The sequence below is a fragment of the Rhea pennata genome, chromosome 4 (assembly GCF_028389875.1).
Source record: "Rhea pennata isolate bPtePen1 chromosome 4, bPtePen1.pri, whole genome shotgun sequence".
In the NCBI taxonomy this organism is placed as follows: Eukaryota; Metazoa; Chordata; class Aves; order Rheiformes; family Rheidae; genus Rhea; species Rhea pennata.
The window spans coordinates 61526997-61539202 of record NC_084666.1 but is presented as its reverse complement, the minus strand read 5'-3'; the positions used below and the strand labels follow the sequence as shown (position 1 = coordinate 61539202).

The window sequence follows — 12206 nt, the reverse complement described above, 5'->3', positions numbered from 1 at the left end:
AATTAAACTTAATTATCTCTGTAAGCAACACACATCTGACCATGACAAATCCATCTTTTACCCTAAATCTCATCAATCCACCCATCAATCAACTCATACACACGCACATTCAGAAAAACTTCACACAGAGATGACCTTAAATTTCCTTAGTAAGTCAGATAACTGTACTGTTCAATAAACCAAGCTCTTCTTAAACTCTACTACCAAACATAGTCTGTAAAACTGTTCATGAAATGAAAATTCATCAGGACCATTAATACACATGCAACAGCTGGCTCTAGAAGAATTTGACCAACAGACTGCCGGACACAGACCGAGTATCCCTGTGCTGTTCTTAATCCCTTCTCCCACCATACAGTTCTACCCGCTGTCATAAACTGGTACTGAGCCATGAAGACCTGAAGACTAAGCTGCTATTACTATTTTTATGTTCTTCTGTGTAAACTACAATAAAAGGTAGCTTTCACCTCAGTACTAGCTTAAAGCTAGGTATCCTGAGCTATTCTGATTAAATGATTTAGTTCATCAGGATTTGCCCGTTACTTTTAAGGAGAAAATTAAAGAGAATATTGTACTACACAATGCAATTGATTTGGAGGACCAAAGTGGAACACAGCTTGAGTTCACTCACATCTTTCGAGAGAGCGGAAAAAAAGTAAACAACCATGCCTTCCATCTTTCTACAGTTCACTAACCAGTCAATAATATCTCAAGTATATGCAGACCACTGCTCAAACCAGCACAAAGCAACAATAGTGACTGGTGTTCAGAAAACACTGATAATCAAGTTTTCAAACCAGCTGCAGGAACTCCAGTAGTCCCAGGAGCAGCACAAGGCAGAGCAAACTCTCACCCAGGTCATTTCTCCAGTCTCAATCTTGCAGTTGCAGTGCAAGCGCTGAGCTGCTTCCCCAGTGCCGCTTCCCTTACCTCCCTGCCTTGGCCCCAGTGCAGCCTGCCGGAAGAGCAGATCACAAGTAGCACTAAGCCCTCTGGCTCACACTTTTCTGCTGCTCCCAAGATTGAACTCAGCTGCAACCCTTCCCCACACCTATAAATGAAGCCCAAGATAAAAAACAAAAACAGAAAACCAAAAAAACATGGAGCATAGCCTTATTATTAGCTTAAAAGCAATAGCTTTTTGAGAGAGTAAATGGGAAAACAGGTAATGTGGGTGGAAATTAATGCAAAACAATATAAGAATGTAGGCCAAAACTGCAAGATCAGGACATGAGAAAGCAAACAAGGGGGGAGCAGAAATGGTCAGAAAGAAAGACTTACCAGCTCTTATGCCACGGCATAACATGAAGGGGAAAAAAGAACTAATCCTGGCACTTTTCCTTAATACTGTCTCCTTCCCTCACTTGCTCTCTCACATAGGAGAGCTACCAAAAGAAGGATTTTTTTACTAGCATAAATCCTGAAGGGACTGCCTGGAAGCCTGCAAACATTCAAAGTCTCTTTGCCTGAAGTCTAACTTTCATTTGGCAACATGAGTCAGTATTCCCTAATGACTCCAATTTACATAAGTTCCTCTGTTTTTTTTATTGATCAATCAGGTAATGTTTAAAATACACTAAGCATGGTATGCATATTGGGAAGCATGTGGCATCGCAGGTGGGCCTTCAGTGGAAAAAGCAGGACTTTTAGCCCTGAACTAACACATTTTGGAATTCACAGCACTGCTGCTGGATTATAAGTTTTTGAATCCTGGCATTTTTAATTATGATACCTCTAGTAAGAAAGCATTAAAAGTAGTTATCACCAGTTTTTATCTACAGCCAGAAGAGATATCAGTATCCTTCTGGATCTGCCTTGTTAATATTCTACCCAGACCTATTAAACCCTCATCATTTCTCAGTCATGCAAAGCTGTTTTTTCCCTCTGCTGTTCCTTTTTTTCCCAAAGCAGAACAACAAGAAAAAAATGTTCTAATGGTTTTAGACCAGCAGATATTAAGAAAATAAAAATGAAGTATAAGCAAATTTCTTTTCTCCAATAAAAGGTTCCAGAAACAAAGCATGCAGATTTTCATAATTATTCCTCCCAATGAGCAGATTAAAAAAGCAAGGTTCCTAAGAATATGTCCATCTCTTCTTATGTATGTGTGTATATATATATTTATATACATAAAATGCTCTATATTTAATGAAGGATCAAAATAGTTAAACTGAGTTACTTTTATTCCTTGCTTCATTTTTATTCTTTTTAGTGTTTAGATGACTCCTCCAATCTCCAGGAGGCCAGTACAGTATCCTGGTTCCTCTGGAAGCCAATTGCACGGTTCGGGCAACCGCTGAGTGAGTCACTGCTGCACAGCATGATGTTCCCTTTGTAAAGCACGGGTTCCCAAACCACCATCCACAGAAAGCTGGCTGGCTACATGCTGCTGGCATTGCTCCTTACTTCCAACTGTAATATGACTTTAAAGACAACTATAATGCATTAAATACTATCCTGATATTAATTTCCCTTTCAAGCTACTACTTCAGTTGCCACAGGGCAACTATGTTCTTGCGAATGAGTGTCTCAGAACAAACTCTCTTCTAAGATACAGTCCACCTATGGAAAAAAAAAAGTGAGGACTATTGTTCTGGATAACGTGTCGGCTCTCTGCAAATTTCCCAGTTCAGAATGTCTGAGGACTAGACTGAGCCCAGGAGTCATGTTCAGCTCTACCATATGGAGATGCAAGACATCAGGCCAGTTGTTTGTTTCATTTAAACATGTGCTTTTTTTTTTTTTTTTTTACTAGCAGTATTAACATTGTCTTGTTCCTGTTTATATTTAAAGAAAGGATAAAATAAACTAGATACCTTTTTCCCCCTCATTTTGTTTTTGTTCTTTTAAGACTTTCCTGTTCTTGTCAAAGTGAGTTAAGATAAACAGAAAAAAGGCGTTTTTGTTCCAGATTAATGTGTCCACACTTGCAGTTACTTGGGAACTGTTCCTACAGTTCAAATGCATGCACCCCCACTCTTAATCCTTACTAACTTTCACATGTAAGAAGGCCCTTAGTTTGGGTAATTGCTTATTCACTTAAAAGATAGCAAAAAACCACAACTTACCAGAAACAGCATACAACACAATAGCAATCCCCTGTTTTTAGCATTTTGATGAAGCATGTATTTTACTGGTGTGAAAGAAAAGTTTCTAATTGTTTGCAAAGTAGCAATTATATCATGACAAGAGAGATACTGTAGCTCAGAGGAACCTAAAAAAGACTTTAGATTTCCTGAGCTCATCCACATATGACTTGCAATGGAATCATCTCACAAATTTGATATAATCCTCAGAAAGAATGAATATTAAGTCAAGCTTCAGTGCAACCACTGTTGCAATGTGCAGGCTATAATTTATAGGAGAAATCATGGCATTTTCCTTTCACTTCACTAACAAGGGCTTTTCCTGTAAGTTACTTCTGAAATTGCACAGAAAATCTCAGATGATCACTTCCCAGTAACAGCAACATTACTTGACAACTAGCACGTATGTTAGTACTGCAATAAATGCAAATGTAAGTCTATTCCTATAATACTCTGACAGGGTAGTTCATAGTCCTGAATTCTTATTGGCTCACAGACAGCGAGTTTCTATTTCATTATTTAGAACACATTAGAAAGTCCATTTTGTTTAAGGTTTTTAAGTGAATCAGAAAGGTACCTTTCTGGCTACAGGAGAAGACAGAGGTGTATCTAATCAGGTTCATCTCAAGAGACCTGTGCCCTTTTCAACAGGGACAGTGTTTAAGCGGGTGAGATCAATGATGAAGTAGTAAACTTACTTTCCAGTGATAAATTGGCTTCGGGATGGTGTGCACATAGGCTGAACATAATAGTTCTCCAGTTTAACCCCTTCAGCAGCTAGCTTGTCCAGAGTGGGCGTCCTGATCTCCGATCCGTGGTACCCTACATCTCTGAATCCCTGATCGTCGGCCAGGATGAAGACGATGTGAGGCTGCGAGCCGGGCGCGCTGGCCCCTGGCTCCTCTCTGAGCCCGGTCCTTGTCGCCTCCGTCTCTCCGGGGCCGAAGCGGAGGCTGTCCCAGGACAGGTAGCCGTAGGTGAGCAGGCTGAGCACGGAGAGGCCGGCCAGCACCCCCACGGCCAGCATTTTCCCCTTGCAGAGCCGGTGAGGCCGGGTACACCCACTGCGGGCCATTCACCTTGGCTGAAGCAAGAGCGAGACAGAAGACAAAAATAACGATAAAGGCGAAGTCCCTGGGGCGGGGGAGGCCTGGCAGGGGGCCTGCCGGGCGGGGGGGGGGGGGGGGGCGGAGAGGAGCCCCGCTTGGCCCCGCGGCCACCAACTTCGCCAACTTCAGCCGCTGCTGCGGGAGAGGCGGCGGGGGGCGCCCTGCCCGCGGCCGGGGCCGGCAGGGAGGGCAGGGGCCCGCCGGGGCTCACAGCATCCTGGGGCCGCCTGCAGCCTGCGCCGGGGCGCCGCAGCGTGCCCGTGCCCGTGCCGGGGCCGCGGCCGGGGCCCATGGCGGGGCCAGCGAGGGCGCCCCGCGGGCGCTGAGACCCGCCCCGCGCCTCTCCGCGCCCCTCCGCGCACACCCACCGCCTGCAGCAGCCTCCTCCCGCCCGCGCCGCGCCGCCGGCCGCTCCCCCGCCCGCCGGCGGCTCCCGGCGCACGGGCGGGCAGCCCGCGGGGCAGGCGCGGCCGGCCTGCGCCCGCCGCGCCGCCGTTCATCGCCCTCTCCGCTCCCCCCACAACCCCGCTGCTGCCTGCGCCGCCCGCTCCCCCCCCGCAGCCCCCGCGCGGCAACTTCTGCCTTTGCTCTCTCTCCTCCTTTCCTTTCCCTTCCTTCTGGCCTCTCTTCCCTTCCCCTTCTCTCCGCACCTCCTCCCCTTCCCTCCTTCCCGGCGCTTCCCCGCCTGGCGCCTTGCCCCCGCCAGCCGCTCGCCCCGCCGCGGCAGCGGGACGCCCCGCGCAGCCCGCCCGGCCCCGCTTCTGCCCCGCGGAGGCTCCCCGGGGCAGCCCGGCGGGCCCGGCCGCCCCCCCGCCGCCCGGGCCCGCGTCTCGCCCCCGGGGGGTGCGCGGCCCCCGGCATTGACTGTTCAGAGCGCTCCCGAAAGGGCCGCAGGCGTTCGGGAGGTATCACCGTGCAGGATCTGTTGTCAGACACAAACCAGTCCCGTGTATTCCCAGCCCTCCCACTCTGGTAAGGCTGTGGCACATGGCAGGAATGTGCAGTTTTTAAGTACTACTACTACTTTTTTTTTTTTTTTTTTTTTTTTTTTGGGGGGGATAAAATATGAACATGCTGCAATTGCAAAATACATACAACTTCACCCTAGTCCTTAAAGATACTGAAGCAAGCAGAAACTCACAGTCATGCATGATTACACCGACCTGAGGTAAATGTGCAGGTCTGACCTGTCTAACATGAGTCATCATGACCAGAACGACTTTCAAACTAGATTTTATAAAGCATTAACTCTTAACTGGCCAATTAGACAAAACCCTACAGTTGCTGCATCTCCGTATGGTGAGCTCCCAGGAGCTCCAGGTAGTCCCTGCTACCAAACAGGTTGGCTGGTATTCCTCCTTGAGGAATGTTTCTAGCTTTCTTTCACCTCTTAAAATGTGATGGATTCTAGTACAGAAAGTTCAGTATGTTCTCAGTAGTTTGCTCTCCTCCAGACTGCTCTCTCTGCACAATATTGCCCCAAACAGCCGTCTGCAGGATGCAAGAAAGTTTTTAGAGGAGAAGGTTTTCATTTCTCATTTGGCACAGCTTTCCTCTTGCACAGCCTAGTATTCACTTGTGCATTACATGAAAAGCTACTGAAACAGCTATCTCTAATAAAAATTCCTATTATTGGTATCATCATAAAAGACTGTAAGGGCAGCATGATATTCAGTATAATGGTTCTCTTAGTTAATATATTTTTTTCCAATGTACAGCTTCCAATGGAAGCATCAGAAAAGTTTCTGTTTATGGGACAGAGAGAAGATACGAGAAACTGCCTCTTAACTGATACCCGTGCTATGTATTAAATGTTGAATGTAGCCTTACACTCTTTAATTACCTTCAGTAACATAATCTAATCCAAGTGTCTGGATTTTGCCTGCCTGGATGCCTGCACTAATATCATTCATTTCATAACAGCATTTGGTGTCCTTGTTTTGGAGAGAAAATCATAGCAATGCTGTCTTAAAGGAATTTTAATTTGAGCCAAATCTAATTGATTTTGTGCAACCTAATGTGAACAGAAATGTCTCCACTCTAAAATTTCCAGTGAAGGAGTTATTCAACAGGAAGTGTTTCACTGAAATGTTTAAAGCACTGCAGCAGGGAGAACATGAAAGTAGAAGTGGAGTTAGTGATTTTAATATGCAGCCTGTGGGCTTGTCCACATTGGAAAATAGTACTGATAAACTTACACCTGCACTGTAAAGTCTACAAAGCTGAACTCCTGGGTAGAACGTCTTCTGAAATCAGAATAGTTTTATAGCATGTTATCTCAAGCCCTTTCCAAAAAAACCCCCAAACCTAAACTGAAAAAATGTAAAACATTCAACTGAAATAACATTCATTTTACAAGAATTCTGTATTCAAATTCACTTTACTCCCACTTCTCCCTCCCCATGTACACAAGTGCAAAATAATGCATACAGAAACTGAAAACTATACAAGTAAAATGAAAAATGGATTTGTAATGGTATTTTGCCTTTAATATATCTAATGCAAAAAGGTAAAAAAAATATGTTGTCCTTTTAACATATGCTTTAATAGTGCCATGAACCCAGAGAGGCATTTAAAGCACAATGCTAAATACCTGCTAAGTCTATTCATATTTTTGTAGTAATTTAGATATTTTCCCCTTATTTCTTAATTTTTTTCTTTTAACAGCAAGATATCAAACTTCAGGTATTACTGTATACTTATTAACAAGACTCATGCTATAATCCATATCTTATGACCTCTCTGTATCTATAACTATCCATCTATAATTTTTCTTTTATAATCAAAATATTTCAAGAACATTCAAAACAGATTATCAGGAGGATGGCTACAGGGTATCATTACTAAGTAAGTGATTAATATCAGCGAGCAGAATTACAGAATCAGATTGAAGAGAGTTTGGAATTAAGATTGTTCAAATGGTAGAAAAAATAGATCACTATGTGGATGCAACAGAGTTTCTCTCCAAAGGACTTGGAATATGGGTATTAACAGACAGTAGAAGAACATACCTTTCGATTTTCCTGTCCTGCCTTATGGCAGTACCCTGTTAGCCAGGGTCTATAGAGCTCTATAAACCTGGCCTTCTTTCACTATTGCCTGGACAGAATGCCTAACTTCCCCCCCCCTTTTTAAAAAACAAAGTAGACTTATATAAGCAAAATACTATGCTGACCTTGGAAGATAATGTACCATTAATATTCCACTTAAGAAAATATTTGTAGACACTCAGGAGTTGGAAGCATGGCTTTTATAGCCCTTTCAGGATGCTCACTGAAAGGAATAAAAGAGTTGTGGAAGCCGTAGCAAGTCCCCCAGGGAAAAAATACACAACCTTCATAAATACTTTAATTTGAGGGTAATAAATACATTAATCCAAATACACAGTAATTAAAATTGAATTTAGTATTCCATTAGGAATTATGTATTTTTAGCACTTGTTATACAGTCTCTATGTGTACTGAGACCATAAAATTAACTAAATTAAACATGTGCCAAGAGGATGAATTTAGTTGAAGGCTTATCTTCAGTTATCTTTAGTCAAGCTAGAGGCTATTAAACATGCCCTTTTCTAGTTGTTTCTATCAGGCTGCCACCTAACCTTTTTGCCTCTGACACATATTTGACAAACAAATATAAGCCCAAGAACACAGCAACTGAAAAGTGCAGCTGAAAAACTAAATGAAACTGTTCCTTCAAAGCCAGTCGTGACAGAGCTAGTCAGTACTACCACGGACAGCAAATAATTAGTCTGGTAGAGCTAGTTTCTGTCTGAGGACACTGTTCTGAGGAAAGGCCCCAGGGAGACTGTGACTCAGAGACATCCCTCTGAATCACAGCTCATCTCCTATTCCCTTCATGCTACCAAGGGACTAGTTATTTGCTGCTGGACTGCGTCAGATTCAGACAACAGAAAACGAGGAATACAAACATTCTTTTCTGGAGAAAAAAAAATCTTTTAAAATGAGACACACCTTGAGGAATGCAGATAAAGATGTTTTCCAAAGAGGAAGATAACACATGTTATTATCTTGCTCTGCCTTGCCCAGTGAAGCCAACTGGTAAAGAAATGAGACCAAATGCCAGCTATTCCAGTGCAAGAGGAGACTGGCAAGTAGCTCTAGTGTGAGCAGCATGTAAGGGCTGAATGATGCAATCTTTTTCCCTTGTGGAAGTACATACCCTAAGCGGGAATCTAGCTATAAGTTCAAAAGAAGCAGGAATAGAAATGGCAAAATAGGTTTTGGGAGCACAGCTTGTAGGAAAAAGAAGATGGTTTCAAACAGTATTGCTCCTATAATAACATTATAACGATTCTTTTAGTTCAGTCTTAGAAAGGTAATTCTCATTTGCTGAGACTACTACATGATTCTTTTTACCTTCCAGTCAAGGCTGTCAGTAACAAAAAAGGTTACAATCCAGGATGTGCATTCCACTGCTGCTCTTGGTTATGCCTGAGGCCAGAGAACTATTTGTCTGTTCAAAAACAGCTTTTTGAACTGTTATTTTTAGCTTACTAACTACAACTATATTAAAAGCAAAGCAGACTTTGGCCTATACACACAGACAATATTCTTCAGGTCTCCAAGAACAGGAAATATAACTATGCACTTCCTATTATCCTTGATTTTACTGATAATTTAGTTTCTGCACACCACTGTCCTCACTGTGTCTTCCTATTGAGGAAGGAAAAATCAGGACTTCATTCTGTTTCCCAAGTGGATGCTGTGCTTTTGCCAGGCACTCATTGCTGGAAACAGCGTATTATGAGCATGAATAAAAACTTGGTGATTCATGGGACTTACATCATTCCCTTTGCTTTCTTTGGTGGAACTTGGTAATTAATTCACAGATGTGCTAGTCATGAATTATCAGATTCCATCAGTGACTTACTCCCTGGTTCTCGATGACATAAGCAGAACTTTGCTGCTAAGTTATTCTATATTTAACACAGAGTTTCCTCAATTCCCTGCAGGATTCCATAGGCAAAGGTCCAGATTCTGATCTCAGCTGCCTTCAGTGATGTAAATCGGCAGTTACTCAACTCATGTCAATAAAGTTACAAGTTTAGGACTTGACCTTAGCTATACTGCACATGGCAGTCCCTCTATTAACTGAAACAACAAAACCTAAACCGTGGAGCTGGTTGTTGTCGTTCTGGAGAAGCCCCCCGTTAGGTACCATTGGCTATCCCAAACGAAACAGAACCAAGCCTTTACATTTGTACAGTCGTACTAAAACAGCTGCTTTTGCAAACAGCAACCAGTGTGTGGTGCATTGCCAAGCACACTTCCTTGGGAAAAGGGGACATTTTACTAGCGGATGCCATAAAAAGTCCTCATGGGAATAAAAAGAGGCACACAGATCTCAGTGATAGGCAGCATTAGAGATGATATATTCCTCCTCAACTTAAAGTGGCTATGCACAATAGTTACATTTTAATTACCACTTACAAAGTCCAATCTGCAAAGGGGATGTATTTGCTGCATTTATGTATTTATACTGACATTCACAGCTAGGGCTTCTCAGTTGTAAACTTGAATTTTGCTGCCCTGAGGCTGAGGATAAAGTAATTTATTTTACAGGAGCACAAGAGCAGCTCCCTTACGCATTTTCTTGAGAACTATCTCATGTACCTCTCGGGACTGAAAAGTAAACAAGCTCCACAGGTGCAGTTTGCCAGCCACAGCCCCACTGCCCAGACTTGTGCAGGGCCTGTCCCATCCTTGTCCCTTTGTCAGCACTAATCCAGGTGACCAGACAGCACCTCCGCCCTGTGCGGGGTGGGGGGTGGAGGAGTAAAAGGAGGGGGAGGTTTCTCCCCCTTGCTTGGAGAGTTTCTGTCAGGGCCCTGGGGGCACTAGCAGGCCTTAGCGGTGCCTTGCCTGGCCTGGCCCTGGCCGGACCCAGAGATCCCCTTCCCAGCGGCCCTGCCTCGTCACCCCGAGCTCGCCTGGTGACCTGGGGGCTGTCCCCGGCCGCCCTGCTGCCTGGCAGCTGGCAGGACCCTGCCCCGTTACCCGTGCTGGGCTTCGCTCAGACTTCCTAGCACCATATGGAGCAGGTTAATGCTATTTCTGTCTGCATGCACTTGGCCTCTGATACTACTACAATCAACATGTGTAAACCCATGGAAAACATTCTTGGATCCAAAGGCACTTTGCCCACCCCTAGTGCAAGCACTGTTGGTAGCCTTCTGCCGCAGCAACACCGGTTCTCCCTCACGCTCCCCCTTAACCTCAGCTGCAAGCGTAGACAGAGACTCTCCTTTGTTTTTTTTAATGCTACAGTCTGGATGGTAGGGAGTGAGGGGTGTGGACATTTTTCTGGCTTTACTGAGTTTTTGAAGAGCTAAATGATCTACACAGGTTATCGTTAACATTTAGAGGCTGCCATAGCCACCAGCATGTTACTTGCTCTGAAGCTCTGGCCTGGTATTGTTAAAATCTCTTTCTAAGAGAGCAGCTAAAATTTCCAAAGTGGTTTATATTCTTTGCCATGTACACTACTGAAGGAAGAGTTTCATGTGTTCCCAGGTCACAGGTCTTTACACAAAAGGTCACCTGTCTTGTTTAAAACTTGTCTTAATATTTGTGCGGTTAGAAAGGCCAGAGAAAGAGAACTGGGACAAGGCATGACCTTTTAATGCAACATAAATCTAAGAAACTAAAATAGGGTAGATATTTTCAGAAAGACTGTAATTTTAAGTAGAAGAGAATACTTCCTCTTTGTAAAGATTTTTTTTTCTAGTCTGTGAGGGATAATGGAATGACCTGCTGCAAGTATTTTAACAACTGCCTGTCGTTCACAAAATAGTACATCTTTTCCCCAGACAACAGTAAAGCTGACAATACAGATGGGTCAAGAAGGTGCAACTGCAGCAAGATGTAATTCTAAGCATTGTTTGCAGCCTTGCATGAAGCATTTGCTTTCAAGGTTGTGGGTGCACAGCTGCAACAAAGCTGTCCTTTTCTAATGCTAGCTTTAACTGGCAGGGATGCTTTTAACTTGGAATAATGCATGGTCTTCAGAAGAAAGAAGGCTAACACAGTGCTTGTAAGGCTTGGGATGTTTTCAATAGTTGTTAAATACTAGAAATGGCTTTTGGATGACTAGCTTCTATATAAAATACAAGCTTTAGGTCATGCATAGATATCTTTACACATTCAGAGATTACTTTGGTAAGAAATTTTAATTATGCTTTATAATGACTGGCAAATAAAATGAATCTAAATGATTTTTCAGAGGGTCCCATAATTCAGTCATCTGTGCCTAACCAAAAGAGAGGTTATAACACATAAATGTGCAAACACATACAAATATATTCATTGGCACTTATAAAGGCTTCCTGTAGTTACTGTCCCACATCCACCCAGACGGCTACCAGGAAAGAAGATTTCTCACTGATTGATTGTCTTTCACTGTCTTCATTTTCCTTTGCCATACAGTCTAATTCTTTTGGAAAAATAGCCAATAATGTTTTCATCCTTTCGGAAGTGTATAAAAGTGATGGCAGATATTCTGGCACAACCCACATCTGTTTTGTTATTTATAGTTTTGTCACTGGCCTCTTAGGAATCTACAAGATTTGCAGGCTATGCAACTGCTGAAACTCTTACAAAAGATACTGGTTTTGGAGCCACCTCAAATTTCTCTTCTCTGCGGGAAACAGCTGCAAACTGTGATAAGCTCAGATCCACTGCAGGTTCTTGATCTTCTAACTGCACATGAGTGCAATGGGTTTTCTTTTGCTGCTCTTTCATACTAGGCAGGCTGCTGCACATTGAACTAAGTGGATCATTTTTTTTTGGCCCATGGCACAATACTAATATAACCTCAAGATAACTAATCTATGGATGTGTATCTTTTGTTTCTGAGAGCATTCTTCTCTCCTTCTTCAACTTCTCCTTCATCTAAGTAGTCCTTGATATACCTGATGGCCAGGAGACAGCATTTACTGTAGTGAGCCTGGAGCTATGTGCATGCTGACTGATGGTCCCGTGTGTGGGTG

The 12206-nt window shown here is 43.3% G+C and overlaps 1 protein-coding gene across 1 annotated transcript in view; it reads right to left on the bottom strand.

Moving 5' to 3' along the window:
* ARSJ (arylsulfatase family member J) overlaps positions 1 to 5146 on the bottom strand; it is a 43927-nt gene extending 38781 nt beyond the window's left edge. Inside the window, exons 1-2 of the mRNA XM_062574830.1 lie at positions 5108 to 5146; positions 3785 to 4170 (exon numbers count right to left, since the gene is read on the bottom strand). Coding sequence (XP_062430814.1) covers positions 3785 to 4161 — 377 coding nt within the window. The 5' untranslated portion in view covers positions 4162 to 4170; positions 5108 to 5146. The remainder of the gene's footprint in view (positions 1 to 3784; positions 4171 to 5107) is intronic.
* Between the last annotated feature and the right edge of the window lie 7060 nt (positions 5147 to 12206).